The 26,360-nt window shown below is 33.9% G+C and overlaps 3 protein-coding genes across 3 annotated transcripts; 1 reads left to right on the top strand and 2 right to left on the bottom strand.

Annotated features, from left to right (window-relative positions):
* Window positions 1-11,877: 11,877 nt before the first annotated feature.
* On the bottom strand, window positions 11,878-12,547 carry LOC107621790 (monothiol glutaredoxin-S2). The gene has a single exon (XM_016323787.3). The coding sequence runs from the start codon at window positions 12,346-12,348 to the stop codon at window positions 12,040-12,042; it is 309 nt and encodes a 102-aa protein (XP_016179273.1). The 5' UTR covers window positions 12,349-12,547; the 3' UTR covers window positions 11,878-12,039.
* A 7,352-nt stretch (window positions 12,548-19,899) lies between these two features.
* Window positions 19,900-22,259, top strand: LOC107619897 (uncharacterized). The gene is made up of 2 exons (XM_016322135.1): window positions 19,900-20,260; window positions 20,437-22,259. The coding sequence occupies exons 1-2, from the start codon at window positions 19,900-19,902 to the stop codon at window positions 22,257-22,259; spliced, it is 2,184 nt and encodes a 727-aa protein (XP_016177621.1).
* Window positions 22,260-22,560: 301 nt separating this feature from the next.
* LOC107619896 (uncharacterized) lies at window positions 22,561-25,194 on the bottom strand. The gene is made up of 5 exons (XM_021113915.2): window positions 25,123-25,194; window positions 24,251-24,963; window positions 24,082-24,172; window positions 22,814-23,990; window positions 22,561-22,709 (listed from the first exon to the last, which is right to left on the bottom strand). The coding sequence occupies exons 1-5, from the start codon at window positions 25,186-25,188 to the stop codon at window positions 22,561-22,563; spliced, it is 2,196 nt and encodes a 731-aa protein (XP_020969574.2). The 5' UTR covers window positions 25,189-25,194.
* Between the last annotated feature and the right edge of the window lie 1,166 nt (window positions 25,195-26,360).

Below are 26,360 nucleotides of genomic sequence, written 5' to 3'. Positions count from 1 at the left end.
GGACTACAGGTCCAAAGACTTCACGTTTTGCAAGTGAGTCTAACTCAGCCTTCATGGCTTCTTTCCATTTTGGACAATCATTCCTTTGTCGACATTCTTCGACTGATCTTGGCTCAAGATCCTTACTTTCATGCATGATATTTAATGCCACGTTATATGCAAATATTTCATTGACAATTGTCTTATTTCGGTCCCATTTTTCTCCTGTAAAGACAAATTATCGTGATCTCATCATTTTCACAATTTTCAGGTACCTGAACGTCTTCTGGCGTTAAAACTATATCAGAATTTTGGACAATTACAAGTGTCTCTACTATGTCTTTTTCAACAGGAATAGTATTTACCTCTTTTCTCTTTCGAGGATTTTTGTCTTTGGAACCGACAGGCCTGCCACGCTTTTGGCGTGTATTTGCTTCGGTGGCAATTTATCCAACTGGGACATCAATTCAAATTGGGGCATTTTTCGCTGGTATATACGACTTGGTTATCCTCTTTGTATCAGAAAATGCATCAGAAAATTCATTTGCTATTCTTTGCAAATGTATAATCTTTTGAACTTCTAGTTCACATTGCCCTGATCGAGGATCTAAATGCATCAAGGATGATGCATTCCAATTAAGTTCCTTTTCAGGAAACTTATTCTCTCCCCCTAATGCTGGAAATTTTGATTCATCAAAATGATAATCCACAAACCGGGCTTTAAATACATCTCCAGTTTGTATCTCAAGATACCTAACTATAGAGGGAGAATCATATCCAACATATATCCCCAATTTCCTTTGGGGTCCCATTTTGGTACGATTAGGTGGTGCAATGGGAACATATATCGCACACCCGAATATTCTTAAATGGGAAACATTTGGCTGTTGGCCAAATGCTAATTGCATAGGAGAGAACTGATGGTAACTCGTTGGCCTCAAACGAATAAGTGCTGCGGCATGTAAAATAGCATGCCCCCAACCGAGGTTGGGAGATTTGTTCTCATAAGTAAGGGTCTAGCAATTAATTGGAGGCTTTAATAAGTGATTCTGCTAACCCATTTTGTGTGTGAACATAAGCTACTGGATGTTCAACACTTATTCCATTAGCCATACAATAAGCGTCAAATGCTTGGGAAGTAAATTCACCAGCATTATCAAGACGAATTGCTTTGATTGGATTTTCTGCAAATTGTGCTTTTAATCGAATAATCTGAGCCAGTAATATCGCAAACGCCAAGTTACGAGAAGATAATAAGCACACCTATGACCATCTCGAAGATGCGTCTATTATGACCATAAAATATCTAAAAGATCCACATGGTGGATGAATAGGTCCACATATATCACCTTGAATCCTTTCTAGGAATGCAGGAGACTCAAATCCAATCTTTACTGGTGATTGCCTTAAAATTAACTTTTCCTGAGAACATGCAGCACAACAAAATTCACTAGATTTAAGAATCTTCTGGTTCTTTAGTGAATGTCCATGGGAGTTTTCAATAATTCTCCTCATCATGGTTGTTCCCGGATGACCTAATCTATCATGCCAAGTTATGAATTCATTTGGGTTAGTAAACTTCTGATTTACAATGACATGTGATTCAATTGCACTAATCTTGGTATAATACAACCCAGATGAAAGTGAGGGTAACTTTTCTAATATAACCTTTTTTTTTAAATCATGAGTTGTGATACATAAATACTCATGATTTTCCTCATCCATTGTTTCAATATGATATCCATTTCGGCGAATATCTTTGAAACTCAACAAGTTCCTCAGAGACTTGGTAGATAATAGTGTATTTTTTATTATAAATTTTGTTCCTCCAGAAAACAAAATTATAGCTCTTTCAGAGCCTTCTATCACATTGCCTGAGCAAATAATAGTATTAACACATTATTCTTTTGGCACAAGATGGGTAAAATATATATCACTTTTGAGAATGGCGTGCGAACTTGCACTATCCGCAAGGCAAATATCTTCACTATATGTCCTTTCCATTCTCTTCAAAGACAAATAATAATAAAATGAGTAGTAATACATGCACAGTCAAATTGAATTCTCGATTAGAATTATTTTTCTAAGAAACACTGTACATAATATTATGTACATAATGTCATATACTGAAATTTTATTTTAAAACTTGACACATTTAATGATTTCAAAATTCATGAACATTAATATTTCATTATTTATATACATCATATCTGAAACTCAAATACATAGAAAATAAAACTTAACAATAAGTTTCATACATGATTTATTTACATGAATACTTAACAATCTCACATATTAAACTATTCCATCATTGATCAAATGACCAATATTTCCTTCAGGATCCTCAAAGAAATCAGATACATCATAATGAGTGGTGAAATTTTCAGCATCATTTGAAACGAAATTTGTTTCCTTTCCTTTGTCGTCTTTTTTCAAAGATGCTTAATAAAGATTGACTAGGTACCTTGGGGTACGACAGGTACGTGACCAATGGCCCTTTCCACTACAACGGAAACACTTATCCTCTGTTGATTTATTTTGCCCAGAGGTTCTTTCTTTATCCCACTTCTGGTGAGATCCTCTCTTGTGAACATAATTCCTTTTCCTTCCATAATTTTTCTTGTTACTAAAACCTCGCCATTTACCTCTTCTGGAGTAATTTGTCGTATTTACTTCAAGAAATGGGACGGCGCCAGCTGGGCGCGCTTCATGATTCTTTAAAAGCAACTCATTGTTGCGTTCAACAATAAGAAGGCAAGAAATTAACTCAAAATATTTTTTAAACCCTTTTTCTCGATACTGCTGCTGCAGGAGCACATTCGAGGTATGGAAGGTTGAGAAAGTTTTCTCCAACATATCATGATCAGTTATTTTTTCCCCACATAATTTTATTCGTGAGGTGATTCGAAACATTGCAAAATTATATTCATTTATGGATTTAAAATCCTGCTGATGCAAGTGCGTCAATTCATATCGGGCTTGAGGAAGTATCACCGTTTTTTATGATTGTACCTTTCTTCAAGGTCTTTCCAAAGATCTGCAGGATCTTTTAATGTGAGATATTCATTTTTCAATCTTTCGTCAAGATGACAACGAAGAAAAATCATGGCTTTGGCTTTATCCTTCTGGAATGCATTATTTTCAGCCTTAATGGTATCTCTAAGATCCATTGAATCAAGATGGATTTCAGCATCTAATATCCATGATAAATAATTGTTTCCAGATATATCAAGAGCATTGAATTCAAGATGAGAGAGTTTTGACATAATAAAAATTTGTTACTTGAGTCTTCCTAAAAATTTGATCAGAGTCTCGTGCTGATAACGTGTTGTAAAATAAATAAATAATAAAGAGAAATAAATATAAAATAGAGAAATATAAATATGCTCTTATCTCACTATAATATAAGTAGTTTATCTATTTACTAGTATTATAATATTATAGTTTGAAATCACAGAGAGATAAAAGAGAGATAAAAGAGAGAATTTATTAGAGTGTATAAAGAGAAGAATATTATAGTAAAAGAGAGAGAAGGGAATGTTTTTATTACTGTTGTATCTTCCTTCTGTATCAGGTCATGCCTATTTATAGGCGTACAAAACCATTGATATTTGGTTTCATTAATTTCATTTTATATTGAGAAACTGAATTCTCATCCTGGGAAGAGTGAACCGCCCATTAAATGGGCATCCACATCACCAGGCTTATCTTAACACTATAAATATAATAATAAAATTCTACATTCAAGTCATTTAACCAATAAAATTACTATAACTTAATTTAACTTCATGTGCCACTATTTTTAATAACCTTTTGACTTAACGCACGACTATATATAACTGTCTTTTTTATACGAATTTTTTTTTCAAATTTTTCTGCATTTTTTGCGTACTCTTTTTTTCCTTGGTGTTCTCTGCATTCTCTTCTTTCTCTGTATTCTCTTCATTCTTTGCGTTTTCTTCGTTTACGATCAATACTCTTGATCTGATTTGAAATTTTGAATCAAAATTTTTTAAATCAAACTGTAAAATCAAGTTTGAACAGGTATTTTGTTTTCGAAGACAATGAATGATGCAAGTTCACACTGTCCGTTGAAATAAGACAAATTAGATTATTGTTTTGAAACGAAGTAAGTGAATGAGGTTTGGTTCGAACATTGTTAATGTAGTTCGTTAGTAGTTGATGCTGGTGTAGTTGTTTTGTGTACGAGTTGAATAATTTTGTTTTTCTTTATAAAAATCAGTGTTCATGATTGAAGGTTTGAATTTGAATAGAATGTTAGAGTTTTGAATTGTTTTTCGATAAATCTATTTATGTTACATTTAACGGTAGTTTTGGTGCATTTTAAAACACAATTTGGTGTAATATAGAATTGTTTTTCAGTGCCGTGCTTATAAGTTTTTGGTATTTTTTGTGTCTGTTTATCCTAAAGGTTGGGATGACTTTTAACACACTTGAAGAAGAAGTTGTTGCTGCTTTTTCTTCTCCTTCTCCTTTTTTTTTTATTTTTCTCTTTCATTATCATTATTGTCATCGTTGTCTTCTTTTTTTATGTATAAGAGTTTAAATTCAGAATGCACTGAAATTTCTTAACGATGACGACACACAAACAAACTCAGTTTAAAATAAGTTCAGACTATAAGTACACCTTATTTAAATCTAAAATGCACCGCAATTACTTAATCATGACGACACAAACAAACTCAATTCAAAATAAGTACATACCAAAAGTTTACCTTATTTATATCCGGAATGTACCAAAATTACTTAATGATAATTCAGAGCTCCTCCTCTTCCTTCATCATTATCATCATCATCTTCTTTTTCTTTTCTTATTCATTTTTTTCTTGTTTTATCTTCTCATTTACTCATTTAACAAGAATAAAAAAATCAAACAAAGAAGAAAAGGAACTTATAATGATGCAACATTACTAGGAAGAAGAGGAGGAAAAGAAAAAAACTTAACAACAATAAAAGAACGACGATGAGAAGGAAACACACGAAAAAAAAGAAGGAATGCGAAGAAGAAGAAGGAACCCAAAAAAAAAAGGAGGAGAAACGCGAAGAATAAGGAAAAAGAGAGGAATGCAGGAACTGTTTCATGTAATCAGAGTGTGTATTCACGCTTCATTAATAAAACTTATTTTAATGAGTTTGGACCAACTTGATTAAATTTGATTACCAAAAAGACTTAAATATATAATATAAGTATATAACTGTAAATATAAAAATATTGGAAGACAATAATATCCAATTGTCATAAAGCAAGTTGCATTGTATATTTGTCCCTTTTTTTTATTTGTAAATCATAGTATATACATGGGTTTTATATTTAATTTATACATAATTAAAGTGAGACTCGCGCAATGTGTGGGGTGATAAATTAATAATAGTATATAGTATATTTTAATACGTATTATATTATTTAAAAATTAATTAAAATATATACAAAGCAATATTAAATTTGATGTGTTTTTTTATTTAAAATATCTTGTAATATAAAAATCTTTTATATTGAAGTTGTACAAAGCTGCATCTTTATTTGTTGTTTTTATTTTTGCATTTGTTATAATTGACAAACTTAATCTTTTTTATATGGTGTTTGTACTCCTTTTTATTTTTTATTGTTGTTGAAATTATTTCTTTCTTCTTCCTGTCATATATTCTTGTAGATGCATGATGTTTCTAAAAGGTTGACTCATATACATTTTCTGATCTATTGTCCTTTTTTTATTCCATATCTGTATATATGTTTTTCATCTGAAGATGTGTCTTAGATTTAGTTGCTTTTCTTTCTCATTGATCTCTTAATTTGTATGTTATCATCTAGGTCTGATGACATTAGTGTTGGTGAAGTTGGTTCCTATAATCAATAAAGAATATAAATGAGCAATAAAAATGATGTTTTGGAAAAAAAATAAAATTTTGTTGTATTACCTATTTTATTTGTTGTAATAGTAATTCAGTTTCAGTACTTTTTGTCGAAACAAATGCCTCGGTAATAATGTATCGTTGAGAGGATAGTTAAAATCATTTACTTTGACTTCAAATATAAATATGAGGTTGTATAAATTTTTCAATTGAGATGATGGAGTGTAATTAGATTTAAGGTAGTTGTACCCAATAAATTTTTTTGCTTCTATATCAAACAGTACAAAAATTGTTGTGCCACTTTGATCTAAAACTTTTAATTTAATTTTTAATCTAGAATAATTATTGAACTAGTAATTTATAGGGTTAAGTACGATTTTGGTCCCTAAGGTAGGAGTTAAAAAAATTTTTCTTCCCTGACCTTTTTTTGCCTACAAAATAGTCCCAAAAGTTTAACTTAGTTCAACTTCATGTCAGACATGCAGAAGGTAATGAATGAATTCTTATTCTTTGTGTATGTCTTCATTATTAGTGATTTTACAATGTATTGTGCATAGTTCCTGCTGTCATGTTTGGTACTGTGAATATGATGAATAGTTATTGTCCTTCATAGGGGTATAATCATGTAGTTGCTTTACTTTTCTCCACCAGGGCCTCATCCCTGCTATGCGTGAAGTAAATCCAAGAGCACATCATAGATTTTGTACTATGCACATATGGCAGAACTTTAGAAAACAGTGGGGGGATACAGAATTGAAAATGGCAATGTGGAGATGTGCCAAGGCCACAACCTCTCAAGATTTTAATGCTGTACTGGATAGGATCAAACGGGTTAATCCCCATACTTGGGAGTATCTGAACAGGATCCCTCTAAGTCAATGGAGTAGGTCTGGTTTTAGCGAATACCCAAAGTCTGACAATTACACGAACAACAACTGCAAATTATTCAATTATAGGATCAAGAAAATGAGAGGGAAGCCTATTATAACTATGCTGGAAGAGGTGAGGTGTTATATGATGAGCATCATTGCTAGAAACAAGAAAGTGTTGGTGGGATATAACCGAGTCATCACTCCTGTGTAGCAGAGTAGGCTGGAAAAAGAGAAAAGGGAGAGCAACAAGTGGCGGCCATTTCCCACCGGAGATGATTCTGGAAATGTGTACGAAGTTTAGTGCTTGCCACATAAGGTTATGGTGGATATAGGAAAGAGGACTTGCAGTTGCAGATTTTGGAAACTTATTGGCTTGCCGTGCAGGCATGCATGTGATCCCCTTGCATACCAGAATAGGAGACCAGAGGAACATGCACACAATTGGCTCTCTATGGGGGCATATAATAGCACATACCAGTTCGTCATCCAGCCTGTTCCAAGTCAAGAATACTGGCAGCATGTTGATCTACCTCCTATACTGCACCCAGTGTACAAGAAGCAGATTGGGAGACCAAAGTTGAAAAGAGACAAAAAGAACGACGTCCCAAAAGAACCCACCTCAGATCCTCATAGGGCCCCTAGAAAGTATGGCCCATCACCTGCAAGTATTGCCTAAAGGTAAACCATAGTTCATATGCTTACATTACTTGTGATTTGAATATCCACGTTTATTTTCATGATATATGTATTGTAGACTGGACACAACAGTCGTAGCTGTTCCAAGAAGAAGGAGGCAATGGCTGGGAGTGCTGGAGGACAAAGTTCAAGTCAACACCCAGCTGTGGATGATGAAGAGGAGGCGGCAAGACTAGAGGAGATGTTCTGAGAGAAAACTCTGGAAGCTGTTGAAGCAGTTGAAGCAGCAGCATCTCAGCCCCCGACTGTAAGTCTAGTGATGTATTTTAGAACTTCATTTTACAAGTTGTGTTCAATTATGTCAGTCATATGTGTCTACTGTTGCAGGAGACCACTCTAGTTCCTCAACCCTTTCCTAATCCAGTCATGTCTCCTTCACTTAGGCCACCAACTGCAAAAAGGCCACAAAAGAAAAAGAAGAATCTGAGAAGACCACCGCCAACTAGTCAGCAACCACCATCTGCTCTGGCTAGTGTCAGGCCAACAACACCAATTACTACTAGTCCATCACCCCCGGCTTCTGATGTGCCACCCACTGTGACACCTCAAACCATGCAAACTGCCTCTCAGAGCACTACTTCAAGGTTCATGGACTTCATGCCAACTCCCGCAGTTAGAGGATCAAGCTCAAGTAGGTGGCCGCAGCCAGCCTTCCGTCCACCAGCCAAAAAGGGGTCAACAACTGCACACTTGAAAGAAGGATCAAGCGGAAGCAGCAACTCCACTCCAAATCCATGAAGCAAGCGTCTTTATGTTATGTTTTTTTGTACTGTCGATGGCAGTTTATTTTACAATTGTTGGATATGTCATATACTATACCTTATTTTGATTATATTTTGATTTTCAGTATGGGTGCATAATCGTAGTTGATAACTTATACCTATAACTTGAACATTTCAGTAAGTCAATTACTAAGTACTTATTAGGTTATTTTGCCTGTCTTTCATGTTATTTTGGAGCAGAAACTAAACAAGAATTACAATTGGTAATAGATAATTTTTGCAAGTTACATATCTTATAACACTCCATTTGACATTTCTTGGATTCCATATGTGCACAAATGACCAATTCAGAATCGAGCATGTATATTTTTGTCCTGATCTTACACTAACAACTACTTAGGCTCAAAACCTCCTGAGAATCAGATACACAGTGCACACAACGTTACAAACCACCACCATTGACATAATCACAAGCCAAAACCTAAGTTTACTAACTTCAGCTTCAAACCTCCCTAACCTCATGAGCATCTTCACTTCAGCCTCAGCCTCATTAAAATCTTCCTGCATTTTTCTTTTTGACAGTGCTCTCCTCAAACTCTCCACTGTCCATCGATTTCGTCTACCCAATTTTATATCATACATCAGACTCCTTCAATTGCCATTGAAGTGATCGGATCTCGTCTTGCAAAGTACCAGTTTCGTTCTCTATATCCTTCATCCTTTTTGTCAAGTCCATAATAACTCCGTCCCTCTCAGCAATTGATTTCTCAAGTTTATTAACTTTATCCACCTCCCTCTTTTCTTCAATCCCCAGTACCTCCGTACTGCGACCAATGCAAAGTAACTAGTAGCCATAACCTGCAAACAGAGCAAATCTAATTATTGGACCTGAACGGCAAAGAAATAACAAACGCAAAGGCTGAACTCACCTACATGTATTGACCAAGGGTCTCTTTACCGATATCTTTCAATAACTGAACATCCTGGAATCCTGCGCAACCCTATTTGCCAAGGCACCAAACGGGAACCGGTTACTCTAAACGGATTCTGAACTACCATCTGCTGCAAACCCATGTAAGTGCATCTGTCTTTTCACCCCACTCTTAACCCCTGAAGTAAAAACCAAATCAATATAAGAGAGAACCTCAACCGACCCTTCCAGCGCAGGGATCTTTCTCTTTTTGCCACGACGATGCGCACCAGACTGAGTGGCATCAGCATTGGTCACCTTTTCAATCTTATTCACCGAGACCTCTTTTCCCTCCTTTTTCTTTTCCAAGAATGTCCTCATTTTTGCCGAAGATAAGCTTGGCATTCTTCCACCTACAACAATATAAACACAACAGAAATGTTCAGACAAGAAACAACACAACAGACCAAAATAAAAACCACCAAAACCCTTACCAACATATCCTTTGAAACCTTCAGGGTCATTCTCATATTTTAGAACGTCATCAATACATAAAAACTTCCCAAAAGAGAAACAATCAATCAAATAATCTAATAACAAATCTTCTGCATCGGATCTATTTAACGTTTCCAAAACCTGGATAGGCTCAGGACACCAATACAGAGGAAAATGCTCCCCTAATTCTGAGTCCAAGAAGAACGAATACTCCATCTCACAGGAACAAAGCTTTGCAAATATTTTCTTAAAACTCTTGAAAGAAGATTTATACAACATGAACATAGAACGGCTAGGATAACTACTTAAATTTATCCAGAGGCCCTTGCGGACCCTTTTTGCCTGGAACAGAGAAAAGAAAATATGCAATGTGGGGGCGGTCTCCAGAAAATACATTATACATTCAAAGGTACGAAGGAATGCCCAGAAATTCGGATGCAACTGTGATGGAGCACAGTTGAGCTGTGTCAACACTGAACACTCAAAATCCATAAAAGGCAGTTTCACACCTAATTCAGTAAATAGATAGGTATATACATAGAAGTAAGCCCAGTCCCCCTTTTTTCACAAACCCTATCCTCTGCTTTACAGGGAAGCAACTCAATCTCAATTCCAGAACCTCCACGAACCCATTTTGCAACATTGAAGATACACAAGCTCTTCTCACTTTGGAGAAGAGAAACACGACATTTAACGTTAGTGTGCACCTATTCGTACAAATCGTCTTTCACTTCTACTATCTCATCCTCTAGTTTTTTCATAGCTAACAACTTGACAGAAGTACAGAAAAAAGAAAGAATCAAAAAAGGACTAACCTTTTGTCACCATCCTCTGCACCTTAGTATATGTCTCCAACACAAACAAAACTAAAGATTGCTAAGGTAAACACCAAAAATAAAAAACAAGATAACAAGCCCTGACCATTAGATCAAAGAAATTGTTCACATGACCAAAGGAACTTAGCAGTCATGATTTCCTCAAAACAATATCCCACTAACATTTATTGCAAACATGCCTTGTTGGTTCCCAGGGACATTAAATGCGCACTAAAAAAATTACAAAAAGATGAGTGGTTGTTGACAAGTCAGCAAGTTGGCATCATGTTGAGCTTGGGGGCTGGGACGCAAGGAAAATGGGTATAACGTTGGATACTTAGACAAAAGCCCAACTTACTACCGACATCTGCAAGTCAAGTTTAGGGGCTATGATTCGTACCTCAGTACTCGGATCGATGTTATACCTCAAACAGGCCAAGTCAAACGTCAGTTGCACTAAGCATGAGAGATCCTAGTCATACCTCGGTTCCTATCCCAGGAATTTTGAGATCATGCGCACTCGCCCAAACATAAATAAGATGTTGCGATTAACTGATAAGGGGACAAATACACACACAAAAAACATAGCTAGGAAAATCACTAATATAGCTAATTCTTGATCACGAACTGACTTAAGCATTGGAGTCATTTTTGCAGGTTTTTCATATTGCTCGGACGAGGAAAGAATTCGCGGTGCAGCATATTGGAGAAGGCCATCATCAGCACTCTTCCAGCTGCCGCCGACTTATACCTCAGAGCCAAGTCCCAGACAAGAACACTAACTATATATTAATTATTTGAATGAGAGAGAGGAACCAAGTTACAGATGTCATCACATTCAACTACTAGTAGCCGTAGGTTTATTCCATTCTATGCATTTGTCCCCTCATCAACTAAGTGAATAACGAACAATGACATATGCAAAAGTTTTGTGGCCTCCTGACATCGTGTGAGTCATCTATTTTTTCTTCAAATGCTACAGGCACTTAGTCACCAAAAAAAAAAAAAATGCTAGAGGCACTTCATTAATTTACCTGGCTAATATGATTTGGATTTCTTGTTTTATTGAATTCGGAATGCCCACTTGCCCAGGATGATGAGCACTTATAACTAATTTGGACAATTTAGCATGTACCATGATACTCACGAATGCAACTAAAGATATATATGTACTTTTTCCATGCATGATGTTATTAATTATGTTAAAATTAAATGGCAATAGAAATATAATAAACAAAATATTGAATATCGTACTGGAATTTCATCCAATATATTATTATTATTCTCCGTCGTGAAATTAAAAGTACAACCCTAGACCGTTAATATAGAAAAAGAAAAAAGGAAGAAGGCTTAAAAAACTACACGTCGATCAGTCAAGTTAATTATTAGCCTTATTATTATTTTTAGTACCATATATAGACCATATAATGCTAATATACATGCACTTTATAGTATATATCCGAACCCAGCCATATAATAATATAAGGGAAACTCTAGCGGCAGTAGATTTATTAAAATTTGGCCAGTAAAAAGAAAATGAGTGATTTTCCATCATTAAATAAAATCTCACACCATTAAATACACTATTAATGACTAATTGATGGCTACAACTCACGAAATCTGCTGGTCCCTAGTACTCCTCCTCATGGTGATTAGTTTATTTGTTTAATTTCTAGCTCTCAAACCCAAAGAGCACCGGCTCTCTTAAGCATTGGGATCAAGGAGCGGTTAAGGTGAAGGCTCATGACTTCATTGGCTCCACCAACAAGCTCGCCACCAATGAAGACTGCCGGCACAGAAGGGTTGCACCCTAGCCTTGAAAGAGCTTGCTCAACGTCTCTCCCTCTTGGTATCTCATCAAGTTCATGAACAGCCGGGTTCACACCGAACTCGCACAAGAGGGTCTTGATGGTGTGGCACATGCAGCATGAGCTCTTGCTGAAGATCACCACTGCCCTCTCTGATGCCATCTTCGTCACCCTATCCATTCTACTACTGATTCTTAATTATTAATGCAACTTGCCTGATCGAGAAAATAATTAAGGTTATATATATATATAACAATGCCAAATAATGAGTTGCCACGGAATTTGGGATAAAAGGTTTTGGTTTAAGGAGGACTACTTTAGCGTATATATATGGTTGGTACTTATGATTTTTGTATGAGGTGTGGTTGAAGGATTATGGCCAAATGGGTTTATTTATATAGGGTTTTTGAGGGAGGTATACGGTGTTGCTTATCTGGCATGGCAAAGAGATCAGAGCAGTGTGGCTCAGGACAAAAGGCCGGAGGAGAAAAAGATGAGATATTTGGGTCGGTTTTCCAAATTTCCTTTGATCATTTGATTGAAAGTGATTCATCCAATATTTTTTCTTACTCTATATCGAATCAACATCTATGCATGCATACGGAGAACAAAGACATGTCCTTGGTACGGCTTGAGAAAAAAAAAATTGTGCATGCGTATTCCTTTGTAACAAAAATATTATTTGTACACTAAAATTAATTATTGTATATTTGTACACTAAAATTAATCATTGTAACAAAAATATTTTTTTCTAAAACATATGTTTTTAAAGATCTAGTTATTAGATTCTTAATTATAGATATCTTTAATTTATGTAAAAATATTCAATTAATTTTAATATGTTTTACACTAAGAAAAATTAAATTACAAAATTAAAAGTAGTATAAAAATTTAATTAAAAAAATATATAAAAACATAATTAAAAATTTGATAAAATTATAAAAATTAATAAAATAATTAAACTTATTAAATATTAACTATGACAACTTTTTTTTAAGAAAAAATGACATTTTATTTTATTTATAAAATTTTTTATTTTTTATTAAAAATTTAAAATAATCTATTTTTGGTCCAGTTAACTAAAACATTCTTCAACAATTATCATAATAAAATTATGAATATAAATTAGTAATAAATGATTAGTCAATTCAAATAATAGTAATATATTTTTTATAACTAATGTAATAAATTTTATTTATTTTTAATATTTTATCATTAGTCATAGAATATATAAAAATTCAAATGAAATATTTTTGTATCAACTAAAAATATTTTTATATTATGTAATAAAATATTATAATTATTATTTTAGATAAATAATATATTAAAGAATATATATTATTTTAATCTTAAAGAAAGTATATATTTTATAAATAAAAAATAAAGAAAATATCATACTTTTATATTATTATTATAACAATATATATATATATTAGAGTTTTTTTGTGCCTTATCTATCTATTGGAGGCATCTGCTCCGTTGTGAGAAAAGTTGAATTTATCCGATTGGGACCTCTTTTTTTGCAATTAAGATTCGCATCCAATTCTAGAAAGGGAAATATGATTATAGTTAAGGAAGTACTAGAAGTTCTACGAAAAGGGTCAGTATTCTATAGTCTATACCAACAAAATAAATGGAGAGTTAATCAATTATTTGCTACAAGTAATAATGTATAATCATTTAAGGCACTAAGAATTACTTCATACAGACATGCTTTTACTAAATATTAAAAGAATATATATCACAATAAATTGATGATATCACAGTACTTACGACGACGACTTAAATACTATCTTATAACTCTTGAAGATTAATTTAATGTAAAGTTTCTAAAATGTTCTACTGTATATATAATTATATATAAGTGATTAAATTCTTCTTGAAATGATTCAGTGGCGCCTTAATAAATGTTGTCTATTAATAAGTCCTTATAAAATCTTCCAGCTAGCACAATTTGGCTTGAACATTATAAATTCTATAATACCTTCCAATTAACTCTTTTTGGGAGTAAAATATATATGAGAAATTTTTTTTATGTGTTATGGAGACAAAGAGTAATTCTTTTTCACATTAATTGACAAAATAATACAAAAATAATTAAAGAATAGTGTAAAAAAATGAATGAGTGATTAACTGATTATAATTAAATGTTGAGTAAGAATTTTATACTGTATAAAAAGAAATCTCTGGTAAAATATTTTTCAACTAAGAAAAAGATGGAGTACTACTGTTTAGCAAGTAATTACATACCCCTTCCCCACTACCCATCAGCAATTATTGACCAAGTTTTAGTTATTTATTTAGAAGACCATTTTAATAAAGACACTAAAAATATTTTTTTTAAAAACGTTCACACATGTCATGTTATTATTGGACATTCTTATTAAATCGGTTAATAATTTATTTTTTATTATAAATCAGAACAAAATCAGTTTATTATAGCAACAATAATAAACCTAATTGTGTGTATTATAATTATTAGACCTAATTTGATTTGATCGAATCATACCATTTAAACCGAACATCTTTAATTTTTTTATAAAAAGATAATTATATTCCTGACTTTTTGTTTTTTGGACATTTAAATCTCTAAAAATTAAAAAATACAATTAAATCTCTAAAAAAAATTGGGTTTATTGTTATTTTATAAAAAAAATCGATTTTATTCTAATTTTTTTGGTTTGCACCAGGGTATCCATCAGACTGGAAGCCCAATAACTAATCCCTCGAGTACTGCAGAGGCACATAAAGTGAGCGACCCTCAAGTATCGGACTCCAGAGAGATGGTTAAGGGACACAGACCCTCATCGATCTGTGCCAACTTGCGCTGGTTCCCATTTATTTATTATTTAATAGATGATGAACAAAGAGCTTGAGTCCAGAAAGAGAAGCAAAGTCAAGTCTGATGGAATGCATGGGTGTAACAGAGAGACAAAAAGACTAACGACATATAAGACTATCATATCACAAAATTATAAAATATTCAATTTATTTTATATTTATATTAGTCATTAAAGCTTATTTAAAGAAGCCAATACATAATAAAACGACAGAATTTTTTTTCCTTCCTCTTTCAGTTCGTGGAATTGATTAATTGAATACAATTTTGAGATCAGTATAGAATTGAAAGTTCTGATCAATCATTCAAGTAACTGAAAAAGATTGTTTCTTAATATTTCGATCGTCGTTGTCCTTATGAAATCTCCCTTAAAGAAAGCGAAATTAAACTATCATCAGATACCCTAACAGGTCCGATTGCTCCTTTCTAGCTCTTTTGTCGTCTCATATTCATCATTTCATACCTTCACTCAGAAGATCGATCAGATTTTTGGCAAAACGTACACATATATATAGATTTAATAATTCTTCAATTATATTGACATAGATCTTTCTATTATTAGTAGGATGGCCGATACATGAAACAATGCACACAAGTTTATTATTTCGGTACCGCTACGTTACTAACAGTATTTCTGCTAACTGTATTTAATGGAAGTGTTTTCATGGATGTGTCTAATAAAAATATTTTTTTTATGACTGTGTTTAATAGAAGTGTCTTTATAGATATATTTTCTGGATGTGTCTTTTTATATATGTCAATATGTGTTTAAAATATAATAATTAATTGTTATTGACAATAAATTAGCAAATAATATGTTGGTACCATATACTTTTCCTTATTATTTTGAGCTAAATCAAATTTGGCTTGATAATGCAGCTAATTATTTATAGATTTAGTTAATATATGTCTTAAAAATATGTAATAAAATTATTATTAATGAAAAATTTAAATATTTTTAATAAAAAAAATTATGTATAATTTTAATATGTACTCTTAGACTTAAAATTTAGTTAAATCTATCATTTATAAAACAAAATTTCATTGTTAGGAGAAAAATATTCTACATAAGGTCAATAATACAAGAGATGGGTCTGATCCTCCCAATAAAACAATAAATGAATCAAAAGCTGTTTGCCTTTTCTTTCCGATTCCTGTTTGGTTGTCACTAATCGAATAATAAGTAATAACTTGATGGTACAATATATTGATGTTCACGTCCAAATTAAAACTACGCATTTTTGGTATAATATTAATCTTGTATATGTGTGTAAAGTATATTTCAGCAGCGACATGCCGACATCAACTTTTTTTCAAAAGAAAAATAATTACAAAAAAAAGCATCTGAAAATGCGCACAGCAGAGACAGAAGTAAAGTTCCTCCCTACAGATTTAAGGTATGTATTCAACCTGTGAAGGGCCAAAGGGTATTACTTCTAAATGGTTTATTTAGTTATTTATTTATGAAAAATGTTAGGAGCCATTAAAATTTATTATTTTTAGTCATTACTTAATTATTAATTCAACTTTTATAGTTTAGTTTCTTTCACTATAAAAAAACGCTCAGTCAGATTTACCGTCGAACATTAGCGGCAAATTTTTCGTCAAATTTATCGTCCGATTTGACAATAAATTATTTGTCACTCTAAAATATTACCGTCGGAATTGATGTTTCAACGGTGATTTTTGAAAAGAAAAAAAGAAATTTTGGCGCTCTCACTACTGTTGAATTTACTGGTAGGTAAATCCAACAATAATTTTGTTTAGTGAAACGTTGTGTTTTGAGAACACGAAGAACGTTTCCATCGAATTAATCCGACGGTAATAAATTTGGGGCTGAATTCAAACGCGAAGTTCTTCCCTCTCACTCGTCCGACGCCTTCTCTCTCTCTCTCTCTTCTCTCTCTCTCCTAGTCTGTTCACACTGCCAAGAGTAACACTCACTGTGGCCAGCGCCGGAGCTTGCCGCCGACGTCGCCATTGCGCTTGGAACACCTGCTGTGATTGCCGCTACACGTGCTTGTCAAATCTGCAGCTGCTGCTGTCTCCGTCGCATCCTCCGGCGAGGTTGTTGTTCATATCGTCGTCACTACCGTCTCTATCACCACGATATTAAAAAGAGACAGTAGCCATTATCATGAGATTGGTTTGTTATTGGTATAGCTATTATATTTTTTTATAGAAAAAGTATGGGGAGACAATGATATTAGTGTACAATGTGTACAATAAATTTGAAAAGGAAGAAAAATAAAAAATTAAATATAAGATTCTTAATTAATTATTTAATTTCAAAATTTAAAATTTAAAAATTTAGGATTAGCATTTAAATACATGGTTACTTTCAATTTCAACATAATTTCTCAACCTCCGTTCCATCCCCAAAACTCGCCGGTGTCTCCCAGGTCCCGGAGACCGTGCCAACACGCTCATGACCATCAATAACGATGATGATCTCAGAAAAGCTTTTGAGATGTTCTAGAACACGAAAGTTTCATCGCCATCGTCAGGTATCATCCCGAAGGGTTTACAACGAATGCTGCAACGGCTTAGTCTTGAAAGCTCATATGATGACTGCATTGCTATGATTGCTGCCTTCAACACTGATCCTAATTAATTATTTTTTCGTCTTACATCATCATTGAATGTTCAATTCACTAGGTATGTAAATGGTTATTTTAATTCTTAATTGGATGGTTATTTTGTTCGATTCAGTTTAAGTATATACAATTAACAAATGTTAGATAGTCATTTCACTAGGTAGTCGGATGATTATTTTAATAACTACGTCGATGGTTGTTTGATAGCGGTGAGGGAGCTTCTAACGCTAGAGAGGTGGGATGATTGATGAGGATGGGGTAGCAGACGGTTGGGAGGAAGAGGGTGTTTGGGTAAATTCTATTGGTAAATTAGGGTTGAGATGGTTAATTTTTTAAAATAACTGTTTGGATTTTTTTCCGTGTATTGGGCTAAATTTAAAATCCATTATACCCATTGTCAAGATTTCTCATTGTCTCCCTAACGGAATTTTTTTTCATATTATTTTGTGAGTTTAACATATATATTGTTAGGGTTGTTGTTAAATCAATGGTTAAATTTGTTTAATTAAGTATGTTATTAGGAGTTGTGTTAGTTTAAGGGTAAAACACTTAATTAAACCAAATACGAACTCATATTACACATGTATGTCTCTATTCATATTTCTATATAAATCGAATTGATCGACTTCGATTTAGTAAGATTTTATGTAAATTGATGTTAATAGATTCGATTTATCTAAGAATAAAATTTAAAATATAGTAAATCAATAGTAAATTCAATCAAATTGATTCTTTCTATAATGTTTAGGATCAAATTTTTTATATGCTGTGTATCACTTTTTCTTTTTATAGGAAATGCCCATAAATTTTAAGTGTTACAAGTATTTTTTGTTTATAATTCGTTTTTATCTTGTTTGCAAACTTGTATAATTATTAATGAAAGAGGCTATGGAGATTTTATTTTATTTATTTTTTAGTAATTAATTTTAATATATTTATATTATGTACAAATAATAATAATTATATAATTATAAAATTTAAAAAAATAGATAGAATATTATCTCTAAAAAATAGTATAATATAATTTAAAAAAATTAGATTTTTAGTTATAATAATAATGACAATTAAAAATGAATAACGTTAAAATTTTAAAATTATTTTTATTAGGCATATATATTGTCGATAAAATAAATTTTAGCGACAATAGTAATCACAACTAAAAATAAATAATATTAAATTTTAGAATTATTTTTATTAATTATATAAATTATTAAAAAAATATTTGTTAAAAATTATATATTTCTTACGGTCATTAAAAATTTTGTTATATATTGACAATTGTTATAATTATTATTAAAAGTTTTTAGCGATAAAATATAAGATAATTAATATCTAATTACTAACAAATATATTAATAACTATTTTTATTATTATTAAAAATAAAATAAGTAACCGTTAAAAAGTAATTTTTCTAACAATAATACCATGGTCGTCATCATATAACGGCTCAGTTATTTGTATATTAGAAACCAACGTGTGTTATTCAATGATATTTGGAGAGCATTGTGTATTACTCTACTATGGGATTGCTTTAAATTTTTGAAAGAAACAAAACGTTGAAGACGTTTTGTAGCATAGTGATTTTTCTTTTATAATAAACTAGGCAAAACGGCATCGACGACTTGATTAAATTACTTTTAAAATTTTTTAGGAAGAAAACGTCAGTGACGTAATGTGTAAACTTTTTTTTTTTAAATTTTATTTTAAGCAAAACGTCAACGACGTGTTGTATATTAATTTTTTTTTAAATGAAAACGTCAGTGACGTTTAGTTAGAATATATATTTTTAAATTATTTTTTGGTGAAAACGTCGTTGACGTATTGCAAAAAAGAAAAAACGTTAGTAACGTTTTGTGAAAACGGCAGTGACGTTTTGTGCTGGAGGAAATAAAAAAATATAAAAGTAACTATAAAAGAAGTTCTGGATTGTGTTAAAACGCAAAAATGGAGTATGAGAGTAAAGTTTAAGTGAAGTAATGAGAGCTTTGTTCTACAAAATGTGCTCAGTTTGAGAGAATGAAAAAAATTTGTGAGTGAGTGTGATGAGTGTATGAAATGGAGGGTTATATTAGTTTAAAAATATATTATAATGGTCAGATTTTATCTTATACACCTGAAGGTGTGAGTTTTTTATGTGAGAATCCATGTGTTATTGTTGTTCCTCTGTCAATAACATATGAAGGACTTAAGAGTATACTTTCTCAAAGTGTAGATCATCAAGTGCAAAAAAGAGTCATAAATATTCTGTATAGGCAGCCTGTGCTAGTATTTGGTGGTTTTGGCCAATTTCAAATAATGCATGTGACTGATGAAGATAGTATGCAAAGAATGTTTTTTACCTATCATCAAACTAGAGCACAGACCTCACTTATCGAGTTGTATGTTGAGTTCGAAGAAATCGATGATGTTGACTTTCCAGAACCCAACATAGACTGGGTGGGTTATAATACTGAAAGCGATGAAGAGTTTGAAGGTAATTATGAAGTTGTTGGTCCAACTGAAGATGTAGAGGAAGATGAGATAATGGTTGAAAGAGATGTGGCTGATGTTGCAAATGCACTAACCGGACAACATCCATATGGAGAGCCATCTTTTATGCATGCTTTGAATCTGGATGCCATGCATGCACCAGAATTTCCTGAGTACGTCAATACAGGTAATTTTGTTGTTGTTGTTATTTACTTTTTTAATATTAGTAATATTATTATTTGTTTTGCTTTTATGTTAGTATTATTTTTAATTTTTAGATTGTTGTTACTATTTATTGTTCTCATTATTATTAATAATAATAGAATATTATTTAGATTTATTTTTGTTTTATTATTGGTACAGCCCCAGCTGTTGTAGCTACCGGTGAATTTGCTGTTGGAATGGAATTTAACTCTAGAGAGGCTGTTACTAAATCAGTTAAAGAGTATACCATTCGAAGAGGAGTTGATTATAGGGTATATGAATCAGAACCAACAACATTCTATGCTAAATGTGTACAGTATGGAATAAGTTGTGATTGGCTTATCAGAGTTAGTCTTATGAAAAGACAGTATTGTTGGGTGATAAGGAGGTACAATGGTAGTCACACGTGCACCAGAAGTACCATATCTCAGGATCATGCTAAACTGGACTCTGAAACAATTGCAGAAGCAATAAAGCCATTAGTTGAGGCTGACCCGTCCATAAAAGTAAAATCTGTCATTGCTGAAGTACAATCGAAGTTCAACTACACGATAAGTTATCGCAAAGCATGGTTGGCCAAGCAAAAGGCAGTGGAAAAAATATTTGGTGGGTGGGAATCTTCATATGAAGCTTTGCCCACATGGTTTGAAGCAATGGTTGCAAAAGAACCATCAGCAGCTGTTGAGTATGAAACTGCATATGGCTATCGAGGGGATGAGTTAGTTGAAGATCTCCGGATTCTGACACGAGTCTTCTGGGCTTTCTACCCATGCATTAAAGCATTCAGAAGTTGCAAGCCAGTGGTTCAGATTGACGGCACACATTTGTATGGAAAGTATAAAGGAGCTCTTTTAGTTGCAGTATCACAAGATGGCAATGGAAATATCGTGCCGCTTGCATTTGCCATAGTCGAAGGTGAGACTGCCGATGCCTGGCACTTTTTTCTTAGCCATTTGCGAACACATGTAGTTAATCGGGATGGTGTTGCCCTTATCTCTGATCGACACGAGTCAATCATCTCAGCTGTGGGTCGTAGTAATGGAGCATGGGAATATCCGAGAGCTATTCATATGTTTTGCATCCGACATATAGCATCCAACTTTTTGAGGAGTTTCAAGGCACCACACCTGCAGAGGCTAATTGTCAACATTGGCTATTCTAGAACAATGCGTGAATTTGATATGCGTTACCAGAGATTATGTGAGCGGGGGGAGGCTTACAAGCAGTGGTTAGACCGGATCCCTCGACAGCAGTATGCCTTGGCGTATGATGGTGGACATCGTTGGGGGCATATGACAACTAACCTAGTGGAGTGCATTAATGGAGTATTGAAAGGGGCACGCAATCTTCCGGTCACATCCCTTGTTAAGGCAACTTTTTACAGGCTAAATGCATTGTTCACAAGGAAGAGAGCTGAGGCTGAGGCTCGTATAAGTGCAGGACAACTATTCTCTGAATATGCAACTCAGAAAATTCTGTCAAATCAGCGCTCAGCGGGGAACATTCAAGTTAACCTATTTGATAGGCAGAACGAGGTATTTGAAGTGCGCGAGATGCCAAGTGGGTTGGAGTTTGCAGTAAACTTGCGCCTTCAGCATTGTGATTGTGGTGAGTTTCAGGTGGATCGAATTCCATGTCGCCATGTATTTGCCTGCTGTGCAAACCAGCGCCTGGATTGGAAACAGTATGTGCACGAGGTTTATACGATGGGTGAGATCCGAAAGGTATACAAGACCCGATTCAGGCCACTAGGAAACCCAACAACATGGCCTGTGCATCAAGGACCAAGACTCGTACCCAATCCCCACCTCAAGCGAGTGGCCAAAGGTCGTCCTAAGAAAACTCGCTTCTTGAATGAGATGGATATTCGTGATCTACGTGGTCCTAGGCGTTGTAGGCTTTGTGGCGGTGAGGGTCATAGTCGAAGCAGATGCCCGCGCCGTGGTGAAACCAGTGCTAGTGGATCGGCTCCAAACTCGTAGTCTGTGACCTTAGTTGTTTCCAACATCTTAGTTAGTATGATATTCAGTTGTATTTGGGATCTTAGTGATTTCTGTCATTATCTGTAGTATTATGTTCAATTATAGTTTGTCATTTGCGGTGCATCCAATACTTTATCTAGCCTTATGTTTGTATTGAGTCATGTGACATTTACTTTGCGTAAGTTAATTTACAAGTTTGCTTTGACTAGAGAATTAAATAAAAGAACACAATGGGTACATAATTAAAACAATAACATAAAATTACATTCCCTGAACGTAAACCATAAACAACCGAGCTAACTCATTTAAATATACTTTTCTTAACGGTTTCGGCCACCTTAGAGCATCCCTTTTTTACCCTCTTCTTGATCAATGACGGGCTCCATCTAGATCGACTCTTACGGACCGGATCAATCCTAAGGTTGTAACCTTTACTTTGACCTTGGACATCTGTAGGATAACACAAATATAGTCATGCTCAATACAAACCAACACATATATTGATATAGATCAATGATAAATACAATTCTAGTCAACAATAACAATTAAATTACCTGAACCAGAATCGTCATCCATAACATCATCACCTGTACCAGGTTGATCAACCTCATCCTCATCTGCAAGAGTCTCATCAACCATATCCTCACCTCTAGGAGTCTCATCAACTGCATCCTCATTCTCCGCCTCGTCACCCTCAGACATAGAAATTCGTGCCGGACTTTGGCGACATCCAATGCCTCTGTGGACACTCCTAACTGAATCAATAGAAGTTCTTGCCCTAGAATGCTCAGAATAGGCCCGCGGTTGATGCCTCGCATCCAAAGACAATCGTCCGGAAACAACGTCAGCCACTGGCACCTGTATAGGGTCTTGGATAGAGTATAAATCATTAACCCACTGAGATGACTCGGGACCCTGTACCCAATCAATAATGTGTCTATATTGATCCTCATCCTGTGCCACTGCGCCTAGTAACTGTGTCAATGAACCTTGCGGTACCTGTGTCGGCCTGTATGCCTCACAAATGGTAGATGGCTGACCATATGGTGGATGGGTGAAAGGTTGTGTATATTCTTGTGTGTATGGTGGGGGTGGATAATATGGATATGGTTGTGAGTATGGTGGTTGTATGAAGGGTTGGGTGAAAGGGTTTGCATATTCCTGTAAGTACTGTGGGTGTGGATGTTGTGGTGGGTATGGATATGGCTGTTGATATGGTAGGTATGGGTATGGTGGTCCTTGTTGTTGAGGTGGTCCTTGTTGTTGAGGTGGTTGTTCTTGCTGAGTATGTTGTTCTTGCTGATGTGGTTGCTCTTGTTGACCTTCTTCCTCATGCTCAGCAAGCTCGGATACCCGCAAGTGATCACCAAATTTACCAATATACCAGTCCATGTACCGGTCAGATGGTTGATAGTTGTCCACATATTCACCTGTTAAGACACACATAGAACTATTTAACCATTGTGAGATCCATACTGCATGTTCTATGCCCCAGTTTTTATTCTTTGGACCTGTTAGCACTATGTTATGGGACGCTCCAAGTTTCATAGCTTCGACTGGGGGGTCTTGATGAAAGCCAAACTGTCTTCTAATCCTGTCAGTCGGATGCCACTCCACAGCCTCAAAACATATTAAAGGTACAGTTGCACTCCAAAGATTTGCACCACTGTTAATATCAAATGGAATAACTTGAGGCGCAACCCGATTAGGACTGTATGCGTCCCACACAAACTGAAAAAACAGATCAAATAGTAGAGGTATAAGTGCACCAATAATCAATTTAATTCAACATAATGAAAGGTCTTTGCAACAAAACACTTACCCCATCCAGAGGAAGATCATCCAACCTTCTCCTGACGTCAGAGGTTGTCCAATTTTTATAGTGCTCAGTGGTGGGTTGATAATCATTCCACCTGCCATATCATGTTCATATTAGAAACTAATTAATACAGAAAAAAAAAACCAAAATCGACAACTTAGTTAAATATTACCTGCGAGCGAGTGGAAAGCTGGTATCCACCGGCAGAGGCCCTATTGTCGGCATTCGTATCCAGGCCCACACAAGGAGCAACGCCAAAGGACCATCCATGTCCTTGCAATCATATCTCGATGCCCGACATAATGATCGATACATGTGCGCAAGGCAAGCAGAACCCCAACTAAACTTATGAATTTGAGAAAAGTCACGAAGTAACGGCAAATACTTCCAGTGCACAGAGGTTCCAGACTTGTCACTAAATAACGTCGTACCAAATAGACACATTATGTGACATTTCACATAAATTTCCTTACTTACTTGATCAGTCAAATGTTGGCGCCGCTTTAGGGTGCGGAACCATGCCAGCTTGATTCCACTTCCTTTGTGGTCGTTCGGCCCAGGAGCAACACCAAATTGGGCCAAGCACTCGTTTTCTAACCCACTTGTACTATGATCAGTTGATCCAGTCACTGGCAAACCATCAGTTCGGAGTCCAAGAATCATTGCGACGTCCTCCAAAGTGATCGTGCACTCACCATATGGAAGATGAAACGTGTGCGTTTCCGGGCGCCACCTTTCAACCAGTGCATCTACAGTCGGCCTATGAGACACGATCCTCCCAATTTGAGAAACATAATAGAACCCGCTCGCCTTCAGTTGTTCTTCCACTCTATTATCATATGAGTCTATTTGGTGTAAGTGTCTCATGTGCAAATTTCTTGAACCCTGAAAACAAAATTTAATCATTAATAGTAAATTACTATAACCAGTTCATGACTACTATTATATTCAACACTTACTAAATCACTACACATTCTACTAATTGATTATTACTAAATAAACTACTAATTATTAACTACTACAGTAAACATAAAAATCACTTACATATACAGGATGTCGAAGATATTTTACAATATGATCTTCCGCACGTGTGATGTCACGTTTTCCCATCTTCCTCTTTTTTAAACTCTGGATTAGAAAGGATATTTAAATAATTAAAAAAAATTTTTAAAATATATTTGAAATATATGAAAATTTATTATTAATATATCTTTAATAATTCTATTTTTTTATTAAAAACACATTCCAAAATTAATAGTAATAAAAGTAACATAACTATATAATTAATTCTATTTTCTAATAATAATTCAAATTTAACTAAAGAATATTTCAACCAAAACTAAACTAAACTAACATCACTAAAAGCATGAATTAATAATAACTGAAACTAATGTTTTATGTAAATTAAAAAAATTAAAATAATTTTTAAATTATTCTACTTTAAATACTTTTTTATAATAATTCAGAATTAATTAAATATTTCAACCAAAACTAAAATATAAATTAATAATTACTGAAACTAATATTTTACGTAAGTTTAAAAAAATTCTGAAAATTATTAACTAATTCTTTTTTAATTCTGTTTTTTAAATTAACAAAGTTATAAATCAATTATAAAATAAAAAAATTTCTTAGATGATTCTGTTTTTCCAAAACAGCTATTTCAAATTTTAAATAACAATAACCTAAATTAACGCTAACAGCTTAACAGTAACTAAGTCACTAACTAACAATAATTAATTTACTAAAACTAATCCTAACACTAACTAACACCTATAATGCTATACTAACGCCGATAATACTACTACTAAGTACTAATAATTAATTAACTTACTATTAATTAATAGTAAAATAACCTAAAAAATTACAAAGTCTTAGTCTATAGTTCAAAAAAATTTTGTTCATAGTTTCAGTTCAAAAAAAAAAAAAAAAAGCAATCACTAAATCATTTACCTCAATGGAAGGCTTCGGTTTAGTTGTGGTGAATGGTCCCCAGTATGAAAGCTGCCGTTTTGCTTTGTGGGTTTCTTTATTTTAGGTGGGGTAAGACTGATAAAGATGGAAGGAGACGTTTTGTGGTAGAACTGAAGAGAAGATGAAGAAATGGGAAAGAGAAGGAGTTAAAAATCTTCACGCCGGTGAGAAGGAGATATTTTCTCCCACGTGTTAACCATGCATACACAAAACGTCACTAACGTTTTGTACAAAACGTCGCCGACGTTTTGTTGAAGAATGAAACTGACGTCGCTGAGAAAACGGCAACGACGTTTTCCTGTATCCCC

Source organism: Arachis ipaensis, chromosome B10 (genome assembly GCF_059453495.1).
Source record: "Arachis ipaensis isolate K30076 ecotype BB chromosome B10, ASM5945349v1, whole genome shotgun sequence".
Lineage (NCBI taxonomy): Eukaryota > Viridiplantae > Streptophyta > Magnoliopsida > Fabales > Fabaceae > Arachis > Arachis ipaensis.
The sequence above is the reverse complement of the archived record's forward strand: the minus strand, read 5'-3'. Positions and strand labels throughout refer to the sequence as shown.

Excerpts from the sequence above, each read along its gene's own strand:
- LOC107621790 (XM_016323787.3), bottom strand. The coding sequence starts at position 12,348 with ATGGATAGGGTGACGAAGATGGCATCAGAGAGGGCAGTGGTGATCTTC.
- LOC107619897 (XM_016322135.1), top strand. The coding sequence starts at position 19,900 with ATGCATGTGACTGATGAAGATAGTATGCAAAGAATGTTTTTTACCTAT. Across the intron at positions 20,261-20,436 it reads TCCTGAGTACGTCAATACAG|CCCCAGCTGTTGTAGCTACC; the intron begins GTAATTTTGTTG and ends TTATTGGTACAG.
- LOC107619896 (XM_021113915.2), bottom strand. The coding sequence starts at position 25,188 with ATGGGAAAACGTGACATCACACGTGCGGAAGATCATATTGTAAAATAT. Across the intron at positions 24,173-24,250 it reads AGCTTTCCACTCGCTCGCAG|GTGGAATGATTATCAACCCA; the intron begins GTAATATTTAAC and ends ATGATATGGCAG. Across the intron at positions 23,991-24,081 it reads ATGATCTTCCTCTGGATGGG|TTTGTGTGGGACGCATACAG; the intron begins GTAAGTGTTTTG and ends CTGTTTTTTCAG.